General features: G+C 41.8%; 1 protein-coding gene across 1 annotated transcript in view; it reads left to right on the forward strand.

The window, feature by feature from the left end:
• The window catches only part of DSG1 (desmoglein 1), a gene marked incomplete at both ends in the record, with an annotated part of 29908 nt that overhangs the window by 1692 nt on the left and 15058 nt on the right, over positions 1-13158 (forward strand). The window contains 5 exons of the mRNA XM_080684205.1: positions 7991-8026; positions 8306-8437; positions 9659-9814; positions 11887-12031; positions 12783-12949. Of these exons, the coding sequence (XP_080540331.1) occupies positions 7991-8026; positions 8306-8437; positions 9659-9814; positions 11887-12031; positions 12783-12949 (636 nt within the window). The remainder of the gene's footprint in view (positions 1-7990; positions 8027-8305; positions 8438-9658; positions 9815-11886; positions 12032-12782; positions 12950-13158) is intronic.

The following is a 13158-nucleotide window of genomic DNA, read 5'->3' on the forward strand; positions in this document are numbered from 1 at the left end:
TGGTTTTTGCCGTATTTTACTTTGGAATCAACCAAGTTTCTCATATGCCTTATGAAAATTATTTTTCAAAGTACTTATTCTATGGTGAATTAAAATGCTTCACTTTTACATTATTATAACACTTTTATAAAACGCGTCACTTTCTGAGGTTTGTAAAAATTACAATTCCTTTTTGCTACTGGTTTCACCAGATAATTCAGATAAATGTCCTTCGGAGTTATGCAGTCTATGTTTGCTTTGAAATACTCTTTTTCTGAAAATTAACCATCACCATAGCCAATTCTTCCCCTTACCTTTCTGCTGGCCTCACTCTGAATGTTTGCTTTTACAAGGAAGGAAGGAAGGCAGGAAGGCAGGAAGGAGGGAGGGAGGGAGGGAGGGAGGGAGGGAGGGAGGGAGGGAGGGAGGATGGAGGGGGGGAGGGAGGGAAGGAAGGGAGGGAGAGAGGAAGGAAGGGAGGGAGAGAGGAAGGAAGGGAGGGAGAGAGGAAGGAAGGGAGGGAGAGAGGAAGGAAGGGAGGGAGAGAGGAAGGAAGGAAGGAAGGAAGGCAGGAAGGCAGGAAGGAGGGAGGGAGGGAGGGAGGGAGGGAGGATGGAGGGGGGGAGGGAGGAAGGGAGGGAGGAAGGAAGGAAGGAAGGAAGGAAGGAAGGAAGGAAGGAAGGAAGGGAGGAAAGAAGGTAGGAAGGAAGGAAGGAAGGAAGGTCTGTAAAGTCTCTACGCCCTCCTCTGCTCCACACTGATAGTGAAAGCCTGCCTTAGGGGGCCTAGCTGGACGATTCTGAAAGCCCTTAAGACACGTGGACTGGCGGTGTCTTTAACGCAAGTCCATGTGCCAGCTGGGCAGCATCTGTTTGCAAGCAGGCGGTGCCGTCTGCTCAGCACACTCGAAGGGACAGGCCTTGTTGAGGTTAGCGCGTTAGCTCCGGAGAACGGAGGGGAAGAGCCTGCTCTCACAGCGACCAGCATTGCTACAGGGTGACTCCATTATTTAGGCAAGTGTCTGGGACAGACAGAGCTTACACCTGTTGTAACACAGCGAGCCAAGTAAATGTTATTGGTTCTGCGTTTATTTTTCTTTCCTTTTTGTTTCCATGATATCAGTGTGTGTGTGTGTGTGGTGGGGGGGGGGGGGTATTCTAGGCCAGAGAACAGTGTTACCTATGCACCAATACAAGAAGTCTCTAAGGATGGTTGGGCCCCTGGTACGAGGTATGGCATTGTCACTGTGGGAAAGCAAACTGGAACCAGCAGGGTTTTTATAGTTCTCATGATTTCTAAACATCACGTGTAACTTTGCCAGGTCCAATCAGTGCGCTTCCAAGGTGACTTCTTCTATAAAGGCCAACTTCTGCGGCAACGAACGCAAATAACCCATTCTTCAGTGCCAAGAATGATCCCGTTTCTTCGGTACATCACACTAGCCTAGCTTCTTCTCTTTCCATGGTTAACATTTCCTCTAAAAAAACAAACAAACCTGCAACTACCTGATCAACTCCACTCTTTCACCTTAGCTGAAGGTATTCTGTATTTAAGTAGGCATTTATCTGAGTATTTCTCAGCACTCACGTGACAATACACAAAAAAAGGAGGTTTGCAGTTGTGAGTACGTGAACCAGCTGATTCTTGCATTATTATTTATTCATTATTGTACTATTTATTTGTATCACAACCGTAAGCCTACTTCTGCCCACCCCTGCATGTGCTTTATTACATAGTTCATCAACCTGTTAGAACTGGACATCTTAAGTCCCCATAACTGTTTCCTGATGCGGAGCACAGCGGGAGAGCTAGCGAACTCCTACAGCCTCAACGGAAGACAAGCAAACAGGGGCGTCCTTATGCTTTCTTGAGCGCAAATGACGATGATACATATTATAGATGTTAGTCTTCCAGTCAATTTTTTCCTAGAAAATGAAGAGGTGTTTCTGCTCGCCTGTTTAGTAAAATTTACAAACTGAATTTAACAAGATCATTGCCATCTGCACGGCGCTCTCAACTGTAGGTTTCCGACACATTTAGGACGAGCAACTCCTTTCGCCTTAGGAAAAGGGGGCGGGCAAATGTCTCACCATTTAATTGGTTTTCGTTGCCACCCAGTCCAACATGTCGCCATGCCTGGGTTAGGCAACAGAAAAACCCAACGCACGGGACAATGCTGCCTTGATGAATCTGAAGGCTTGGCCCCTCGGGGCCAAGAGACACCTATTTCACAAGGCTCCCGAGTCTAGAAAAACAGCCTCTTGTCCATCCCCAAAGCACTTGATTTCTGGCAACTCTTTCTTCACTGTGCATTCCCAAAGGACGCCGTGGCTGATCTCCCCGGTCCTGAGAGGCACGGCCTGGGTGCGACAGGAGGCATGCTGGGCTGGCAGCTGGACGGCCACGCTCCGTCAATGAGGGAACTCCCTTGCAGAACGCTGGGGCACGCCACCCCCGCTGATTATGCTGGGCATGCAAATTCCTTGCGTGGCCTCCGACAGGGCCAAGTGGTTTAAATGCCAGTGGCTGCTGATCCTGCCCTCAACCGGTCTTGTCCACTGTGAAGCCACATCCCACTAATGAATGAATGGCTGCCTGCTGCTCCTAAAGCTACCTGACTGTAAGCTAGGCGAGGGCAGCTTCTGTCTCACTCGCTTTGTACCTTTCATAGTGCATTGCGCTGATGCAAGAGTGCGCCATAGGTGTCTAATCTCACAACGTGGAGGCATCGGAAGGGAATTTGGGGACAGTTTCTATTTCCCTTCCCTCACACACTCCAAAAACGTGTCAGGGTATTAAACATGGAAATCATCATGTTGAGGTTCCCTAGCACTTTTTAAATGGTGTATTATTACATTTATTTTACATTTCATCTAAGGCTTACTTACCATAATACTTTTAAGGCTTAAGCTCCTTAAAGGTCTTATTACAGCCTTGGATCCACACAATACACATTCAATATATATTTGTCAAATAAGTAAGTAAACCAATGAACAAATAAATCAACCTATTCAGAAGTCAACTCCAGACTGGTAGCTTTCATGCAAGTAATGCACAGGAAAGACAAAAGAGGACTTTTTTAAAGAAGCAAATTGTTATATTTTAGCTTTGTCTCAAGTTCATTCTTGTGGTGGTGATAAGAGTTAAATACATTAGAACTTGATGCTTAACAAAAACTGTCAAGTAACTGGAAGACCAACTCACAATTATGAAATGGAAGAGGTTTTCCTTGAAAAAATTATAAATTACTACTTTCAAGGCCATTTTGTTACATACAAAGAAATGTAAAACTCAGTATTAAAAGAAAAGAACCAAAAATAAGTATAATTAGAGAATCATTGAAATTAGCATCAATTTTGTATTCTGTGGTTGTTGGTGTTTTGTGTGTGTGTGTGTTTTTGGTTGTTTGTTTTGTTTATATGTGGATTGGCTTCTAAATTAGAAATGAAGGGAAGAGTCATTGAGGATTCACTTCAAGTGACTTCTTTATTGCTCTTAGAATTCTGGGATTAAAAAAGGCTTTAGTCTCATATGCAAATGAGACACAGAATGGCTGAGTGACTTACCCCAATGCCCCTATCCAGTGGGCAAGAGAGCTGAGATGTGCTCAGGGAGCTTGACAGCCCTGTATTCATCCCTCATAAATCTCCTTCACAGCCTCCCCAGGATGTGTTCCCAAGTTATTTCAGAATCCAAACTACTCCCCCAGTTACAAAAAAATAGCCTCACCCTTATTCGAGGGACAGGGTCTGGATCATCCAGTATGATGTCCTTCAATTTCCCTCTCCTAATCCACTGATTTTAATCTCCATCTCTTCACTCTTCCCCACCCTCTGTCTTCAGAGCCCTTTCTTTCTTCGGACCCCCTCCTGGCCATCACAATACCTCCAGGCAATGCTTTCTCAACCTTTCCTGCTTCAACTCAAAACCTCCTCCTCCCCCCTTTCTGGACCTTCAAAAATCCGCATCTCCCTCTCCCCAAATATCTCCTTGGACACCATCTAATTCTGCTACTGCTTCTATTTCCTTATACCACCAAATCTCTCCAAAAGAAAGTGGCACCCTTATCTCCTCTCCTCTATCTTGTCAGTCAGGCAGAGCTTGTTCCACCCAATTGAAGGCTTTCTCCTGAAGGTCACAGAACTCCTGAAGGTCACAGAAAACCTCAGGATTTTCTCAGGATTCACTCTGTCACCTTTTCTTATATCATCGGACACATGTTCACACTATATCTGTCTTTCACTTCTCCCTTCCTTTGATAACCATGGCATTGCATTATATTTTCTTCCTATTTTGTTGGCCACTTCTTTTCTACCTCTTTTGCTGTTTCTTGTTTATTGTCATTGTTCCCAGCTATATAAACATAGGAATTCCCCTGGGTCATCCTCGGCCACGGGCTGTTGCTTTGCTGTATGCTCTACTTTAGGGATCTCAAATTCTCCCACGATTGCAACCATCTGACCTCAGCAGGTGTCTCTCAAATCTGTGTATCAGGCCCGAACTATTGTTCACGGTGCTGACACATATTCCAATCGCTGAGCATCTTCCCCGGGCATATCGCTAGCATCTAGGTTTGTTCTAACCTGCCAGATCCTGCTTCTGCCTTGCTCCTGATCTCCACGTTCCAACTGCTCCCACCTGAGACTCTTCCCTTCCTCACGCCCACATCCCACCCTTTCTCAAACCCCGCGGGTTTCAGTCAAGCAGTATCTCTGCTTTGATCCTTCTCAGTCTCTTCCCACTGCCACTGCTGCTCCTCATCCCTGCACGGACTTGATGCAGAAACTCAACTGCTCCTGGCCTGTAATCGCTGCCTCTTCCCGCTGCCTCCATCAATTGTTGGTGGTCATCTTTTAAATTCACAATTTTATCATCCATTTCCCATGATCAAGAAACTTGAATATTTTCCTATTGCACACAGGGATTTGGTGTTAGAATTCGAAAGGTAACTGGATATAATCCAGGCAACTCCTGTCATTTTATGAATGAGAAAACTGAAGCTCAGAGAATTTAGGAAGTACATTGAAAGTGTTCTGACCGTACCAAATGCTCTTTTTCTCTCTTTATTTAGCCTTTGAAAGTCAAAGAGTGACTTCGTTTCAGAGATTATTTTAGACTGAGCAAAAGGTAATAGGGTTATGTCCACACAACGTATTTTTAAGCAGACCCGGCAGTTTTTTAATTACTAATCTAATTAAGAGCCTGACTGTATGGTGAAACCTGCTTGGTCTTCTGCCTAAGTTGCCTCTCGTGGGAAAAATAATGACCCAGCTTCATCAAGTCAGGTTAGTCATCTGGCCAGTTCTCCAAAGCAAACAGTGGCACCGACACTTCATGTGGAGAGGAAGTGCCAGACAGATAACAGGTGAATACACCATCTGTAGCTATGAAGAAATGGCAGACAAATAAGGTGCCTCACACCCCCACCCAACACCCACCAACGAGAGGACCAAGTGCTCATGAGTTCAAGGTAGCAAGAAGCACGCAGCTGCATTAACATGGGTTCATCTCCGCACCCAAGTCGGATTCTACAATACGGACCATGTGGGCCATTTACTTTCCTTACACACACACACACACACACACACACACACACCAGTATTTCTATTATTATTGTTCTTGTTATTGTATATAATATGAGCTTGATTCCTAATCACAAGGCTAATATGAGATTAAAATCAGGATTTTTTTTTGAATTCTCAAAATTGGAATGTCAGTCATCTGTAGTATATTTTATTTTATTTACGTGAAATAGGCTATCTTGCACTTACTTGTAAAACCCACACCTACGCACAAATTTAGACTGAATTGGATTGGATTGGATTTAGCCATAAATTAATATGGAAACCTCAATTTCCTCATCTGTAAAGTGAAGATAATTATAGTATTGACCACATGGACTTGTGAAGATGCAATGCATGGGTTTCTCTAAACACGTTGTCTAGTATTTAGTTATCATTTAGGGAATTGTAATGGTGATAATGATCATGAGTAACATTAAATATATACCATGAGTATGTAACTCCTATAATAAAAATATTATAATTTTAAACTACTCATATTAACCATAATATAAAGTTTCTTGAATTATCAATTATGGTGATTTTTTAAAAATGTAAACAATAAAATTTTATTTTTAATTTAATGGTGAAATTAAAATTCACTATAAAAAGTAATTTACCATATTTTGAAATTACTATTATGTATCAGTATTTTTTAAAATGCAAACCATAATTTTATTTTATTAGTAACACAGATAAAGCCTGTTTGCAATAACAGTTTTCATACTTTGCAAGTCTAATGAAAGTTCAAGGAGAAGTTAAAAATGTCCTATTTAGGCAGAAATACGAACTAAAGATTCATGCTGTATTTACTAATTCTAAGTGCAATTTAAAACTTAATAAATGCAAACTAGCCTTCAAATTCACACCTAATTTTTAGATAGATATTTACAATGTCTTAAGTATATTGATATATTAAATGTATTACATAAGTGTTTGTGTTTTTATTTATTTTTTTTTATTTAAATATATTTTATTGATATTTTACAGAGAGGAAGGGAGAGGGATAGAGAGCTAGAAACATCGATGAGAGAGAAACATCGATCAGCTGCCTCCTGCACACCCCCTACTGGGGATGTGCCCGCAACCAAGGTACATGCCCTTGACCGGAATCAAACCTGGGACCCTTCAGTCCGCAGGCCGATGCTCTATCCACTGAGCCAAACCGGTTTCGGCAAGTGTTTGTGTTCTTAGAAATGCCGTTGGTATTTAAAGAAAATAAGTTAAATTACCCTGTTTTAACTCTACAAATCATTCGTAAAGATCAAGGCCAGCCTGAGCTGGACCTGCAGCCTCTGCCTGACTTGCTCACCACTATGCAGGAGGAAAGGCGGCTGGAAGCTGCCTGCCCCGCCATTTGCCCCTCCCATGGCCAGGAATTCCTTCTCCTGGCCACGGAAGGGTGCACTGGCATCATCTATTGTGTAGTGCAAACATCAAACATGAGCTCATTTTTCACACAGAGAAAACTATTTGCTTTTATTTGAGAACTTTATAGTCTCACTAGAGGCCCAGCACGCGATTGAAATCACGTGAGGAGGCACCCCGCAGGGGGCCGGGACCCGCACCTGACCCGTGTAGTGCCTGCCACGTTGTGTCTGCTGGGGTGGGGGCAGGTGCTCCTGTGTGTTGTGTCTCCGCTCCAGCCCGCCCCCAGCCCCACCCTCCCCACGGCCACTGGGGCTGGGGGTGGCACGCAGTCCCTCCCGCCCATTTGCACATGCAGCCTTTACCTGAGCGGTCGTGACACCCGGTTAATTAGCATATTCCCTGTTTATAGATAGATAGATAGATAGATAGATAGATACATACATACATACATACATACATACATACATACATATAGATATAGATATTTCCAAGCCAGTACGAAACTTAATATCTTAAGATTTTCAAGAATAATAGAAAAGTGGCCATTGAGAATTAGAATGTGAAGAAGCAAATATTTTGGAAGCTCTCTGGATACTTTCTGCTTTGTATGCTTTCTTCACCCCAAAACATTATTTTCCTATTTCCACCTGTGACCACTCAGCTGCTAATACTGTACTCAAAGCTTTTAGTATCATAACTTATTGTTGAACATCCCCAGCTCTTCAGGCACAAGATTGACTAACAGAACCCAAGTTTCCAACCTTCATTCCCACTGGCTTACAGCTTCAAATGTCCTAGCTCATATGACTACAAGTATCTGCATAAGATAGAATTAAAAAAAAAAAAGAGGTTAAAAATAAAAGTAATTAAAAAAGGAAGAGCAAAATTGAAAAGTAAAAACCAAAAGGAAAAGAATCCTTAAGATCATTATCAGACCTGAGAAATAAGCCAGTCCCCTGCTCTCCAGACTGAGGAAATAATTTTAATGACGCAGATTTGACTTTTTAGTGATTTGATAACATAAACTGTAAAGCATTTAGTTAAAAATTAACTATTATTGTTTATCTTATTTTTTATAGGTGTTGGTGGAAGTTAACAGTGAATTTCGAATCCAGGTAACATATAGCAAATTTACGTTTTCAAATTAAAAACTAAGAAAATGGTTTGGGAGTAACAACATACCCCTGTACCTCACCCCACCCCCACCCCCCAAAAAAATCATCCTTATAAGTAACGTTAGTGTTATGCTGAAGTTAACAGAGTACGAAAATTACCAATCGTCCCAAAGAGCAGCCTCTCTGACATGACAGTGAGTCCTCCCACAGCTTCTTTGTTGGAGTGTGAATTCTGAATAAACGCTAATAGGTGCCATCCCTTCCCCCTGCCCGTTCAAGGTCAGAGATTACAGCGCTAAGAATGGCACCGTCAGATGGCACTCCATCAGGAGGCACAAGCGCGAGTGGATCAAGTTCGCTGCCGCCTGCCGTGAAGGCGAAGACAACTCAAAGCGGAACCCAATAGCCAAAGTAAGTGTCAACCCCCAAACAGCAACGCCACGGTCAAAGCGGATGCCGTTAACATTCCCAAAGAACTGCCCTTTCCGTGGTTTAAGAACGTCTCTCACTGAGAAGTCATGATAGAAAAAAGAATGACGGGCATTCAGATCATGGAAGTTGAAGCCATTAAAAAGATAAATGAAGAAATGTAGGCGCTCATGTAGACGGTTAAACATTGACTCGCCTTACTGGTGAAATTAATACACAATCGCGTGCTACCCCAGGCTCTGGATTTTAAAAATATCGTGTGTTGCCACTCATCATATTTACAGGAACTATTTTAACATGTGCTCTCTCTACCTCACAATCTGTTCGAATTAAATTCCTACTTTTGGCTTGTTTATGAACATTCACAGTGTACCTCTTTTCAAAAAATTTTTCTCCTTTCACTTCCCCTTACATGTCTTTACACACACACACACACACACACACACAGAGGCACATTCAGAAACACATCCCCACACATAGATTCACTCATATACAAATACATATCCCTACACAGACAAACATAACACTTTCACTTAGATACACACAGAGACATGTCCCACACAATACTTTATTTCAACGAACAGAGTCCTGGTATCTGCAACCATTTCTTTGGGGTACTCTCTTTACTTTTTGCTAATACTACCTCCCCAATTTCAGAATCAAGAGCTTTTCTATGTAGTCAGGTATCTTTTGTTACCTACCTAAGTCCACCTCAACCTTCACATTTGAAATGGAAGATCAAAGTTATATAATGACAACATTGGCCAGCTCCTCAAGAGGGCAAAAAGCTCCCTACTCTAGACCAATACCAGCACAGAGACTGAAAATAGTACCGTCAAACTGTAAATGCTGAATGAATGAATGAATGAATGAATGAATGCATTCATGAATGACAATTGCATAGACTTAGACATATTAGGGTGTTATTTTACTTTTTTATTATTTGGTAAATATACAATTGAATGTCTTCTATTACATTACTAGTTACCACTGAAAAGTACTAGCACTATAACCATACCACTAACTAGGAAAATAATTCTCTACTTCCAGAATTTCCCCCCAAATAACTGGGATTTCACGACAGTCAATAACTCTCTAAAAAGACAGCTACAGTCAATAACTCTCTAAAAAGACAGCTATTACACATGAAACATAGCAGATTTTTTTTTGCATCCTGTAATTTCACTTGTACTCTTTCTGCAGATTCATTCAGATTGTGCTGCAAACCAGCAAGTTACATACCGCATCTCTGGAGTAGGAATTGATCAACCACCTTTTGGAATCTTCGTTATCAATCAAAAAACTGGTGAAATTAACATAACATCCATAGTTGACCGAGAAGTCACTCCGTTTTTCATTGTAAGTGGGTGCCGTGTCAATATACTCTGAGTGGCCCGATTATTATGATCTCTGAATGCATAATAATCTGGCCACACTCTCTCTCTCTATAGAGAGAGAGAGAGTGTGGCCAGATGCATGAATTAGAGGCCCAGTGCATGAATTCGTGCATGGGTGGGGTCCAGCCAGCCTGGCCAGGGGGAGGGGACATGGGTGGTTGGCCAGCCTGCCTGCTGGTCGAACTTCTGGTCGAGGGGACAATTTGCATATTAGCCTTTTATTATATAGGATATACACTGAGTGGCCAGATTATTATGCATTCAGAGATCATCATAATCTGGCCACTCAGTGTATATGTTTAGGCCTAAATTATTTGGAGAATATCTTAAGCTCAGATCATACTTGATTTGATTTCAGGCGTCTCAGTATTAGGCATTTTTTGGTTGTCTCTTAATTCATGAGCAACTATGACCCCAGAGACACACAGGGAAGACAGAGAGACAGAGGGGTGTCTCGCATGAGCGCCTTAGGAAAAACGCTAGCCTCCGGTCTGGCCCCACTGGCAAGCTAGAGCATTTGCTAGAAGGGAAAGTGCTCAACGTTTACTTCTTTGTCTTTAATTCAGTTGGGAACGTTGGTCCCCTCTAGCTCCAGTGCCTAGGGATGAGTCTGTAGGTACCTTGAGAGCCTTTCCTGAGTGAGCATAATGAGTATAAGCACACACTGCTCAAGCTCCCTGGAGCACAGACTGTGCCTTGGAAAGACTTCAGCTCCTCCTTACCCGAATCTTCCTCTCTTCTCCACTAGCTGTGACAAAGTGTAAGTGCTTACTCTTCGAACCCTTAACCTCATTTCTATTTTAAGCAGCTGACCTCATGACCAACTTCATTACAAAAATCTGAGGCTCTTCACCACAAACTCCTACAATTAATTCTCTCCGCCTGCTCAGAAATGTTCCAAAAGCAAGATGCGTGTTCTGTTTTCTCCAGTATATCTCAGGAGTTCCCATTGTCCCATAATTACCTAGTTCTTCAAGAACCTTCTTGTACTAACTTTGTTTTTCCGTGTCTCTTCTGCTGTCCTGTGAGTTGCTCCCATCACGGTCAACACTTGTTAAAACTTAAACTTAAAAATAAAGAAATAGGCGCTGGCTGGGTAGCTTAGTTAGCAAGGCATCATCCTGATATACACCAAGGATTTCAGGTTCCATCCCCAGTCAGGTGTCTCTCTCTCTCTCTCTTCCTTCCTCCTTCTATCTCTCTAAAATCAATAAATAAAACTATTTTAAAAAGTAAAGAAGGACAACCTGTCTGGATTTTGTAACCTCTTCTATTAAAACACTATCAAACCATATCCAAAAATACCTCCAGTAGTCGTCTATGTTTGCTGCTTTCACTCGTACTACTTGTCTGTATTCCTTCCTAAGACTATTTTAATTCCTTAGTCTTCTATTCCAAATATATATTCCTGCCTTATTTCCCATAATGTTTTCCCCAAAACTCTCTAAATCAACATGGCAGCCTATTAGCTTTGGTTAAAGCATAATAGGTTTTTAAATGAAATATACCAAAATAGGTAAAATAGTATACATTAATTTATGTATACGTCTGGTAATAATAACAATAGCACCAACACCCATACAGCCTCCACCTCGCTTATGAATGCTATATTTCTTGGAAGCCCTCACGTGACTCTCCTTTACCACAGCCTCAACCCCCACAAAGGCCCTATTCCCAATTTCAAACAATGCATTTTCATCCCTTTGCTTCTTCCCTTAATGAATCCCTTTGATGGGGACACCCTACCAATCCCCAGCTTGAAAACCTCTTTGAAGATTGATCTCAGTCATTACATCCCCTATGATGTCATACTATTGTTGCTCATCCTTTTGTAACTGATCATGTTACCTTTCCTTAAGCGGTATTTTGAGTACATGTGTGCCACCCTTATTGACTATAAGTACTGCTGTGCTTACACTCCAGTAGGAAATAAAGTCTTATTCTTCTTTTAGTTACACAGTGCCTAGTAGAGCGTCCAAAGTAAAAACTCAATATTTGTTGCATCATGTAATTCTTCCTTTTTTCTTCTTCCAGATCTACTGCCGGGCTCTGAACTTACAGGGCCAAGATTTAGAGAGGCCCCTGGAGCTCCGAGTCCGGGTTTTGGATATAAATGACAACCCTCCAGTATTTTCTATGTCTAGTTTCCTAGGACAAATAGAAGAAAACTCCAATGCAAGTGAGTAGTCAACTTTCTGAAGTAAACAAGAACCTATGGGCTTTCAGATCATTCTTAACAGCCAGTCCGCTAGAAGTAGATTATGTCGATGTACCACATCACCAATGTAAGAGGTAATTCTAGAAAAGCGAGCAGAAGACAGAGGCACGAGGAAGTCTCCATACAGGTTTCCCTTCCACTGCGAACGCAGCTTCGGTTGGTCACAGGCAACAAACAGCTCCAAATCAAGGAGAGGAATTCTGTCTGGTGACGCTCCTACCAGCTCCGGAGTAGACTCCTTAGGGAACATTCCAAAAGGACTTGGCACAGGGGGCAGGGGCCCTGGGCAGAGAATGGAGCCTCCGAGCTGACTGCTCTGAAGGGCAATCCCATCCACCTTCATTCATACTGCTCCTCCCCTTTCTCTCACTAAAAAGTGCTGGACAGTTGAGAAATATCATTTTGTTTCAGCACAAAAGCCGTAAAAAGAAATCATTATACTGGAATAAGAAATGGAAAGGCAGAATAAAACATTTCGTTGTTTTCTAACTACCAGTAATAGCTAGGTTCTTGGTCAAATGTGATCTTTTTCTCAACGTAAAGGTAAAGAAAGGAGCTAAGGCATGAATATGTCGAAGAAGTAGAGAACAAAAATGGTAGAGTACACATTATATGAACCAACTAGCCTAAGCTCTTCGTGGAAAAGTAATTACAAGCAATAAGAAAGATACATACAAACTGTCCATTTGCAACCATTCTCCCTGCTTTCTAGATACGCTGGTGATGAGACTCAATGCTACCGATGCAGACGAGCCCAATAATTTGAACTCAAAAATCGCCTTTAAGATCATCAGCCAGGAACCTTCTGATTCACCCATGTTTATTATCAACAGATACACTGGAGAAATTCGGACAATGAATAATTTTCTAGACAGAGAGGTAATTGCTTTTTCTTCGAATGGGTTGTTAGTTCATAGCAACTGAATCTAAAAGCAAGAGTACCTAAGTAAGAAAAAAAGAGGAAACTATATTTAAAAAATTTAGTTACATAACCTTTTCACATAATGGTAATGACATAAAAATCTTTAAGATGAAAATATGGGGACTCCTCACATACATTTTATATTCTTGTCTTTCATTTAATCTTA

The sequence above is a fragment of the Plecotus auritus genome (genome assembly GCF_963455305.1).
Source record: "Plecotus auritus genome assembly, chromosome: 8".
Lineage (NCBI taxonomy): Eukaryota > Metazoa > Chordata > Mammalia > Chiroptera > Vespertilionidae > Plecotus > Plecotus auritus.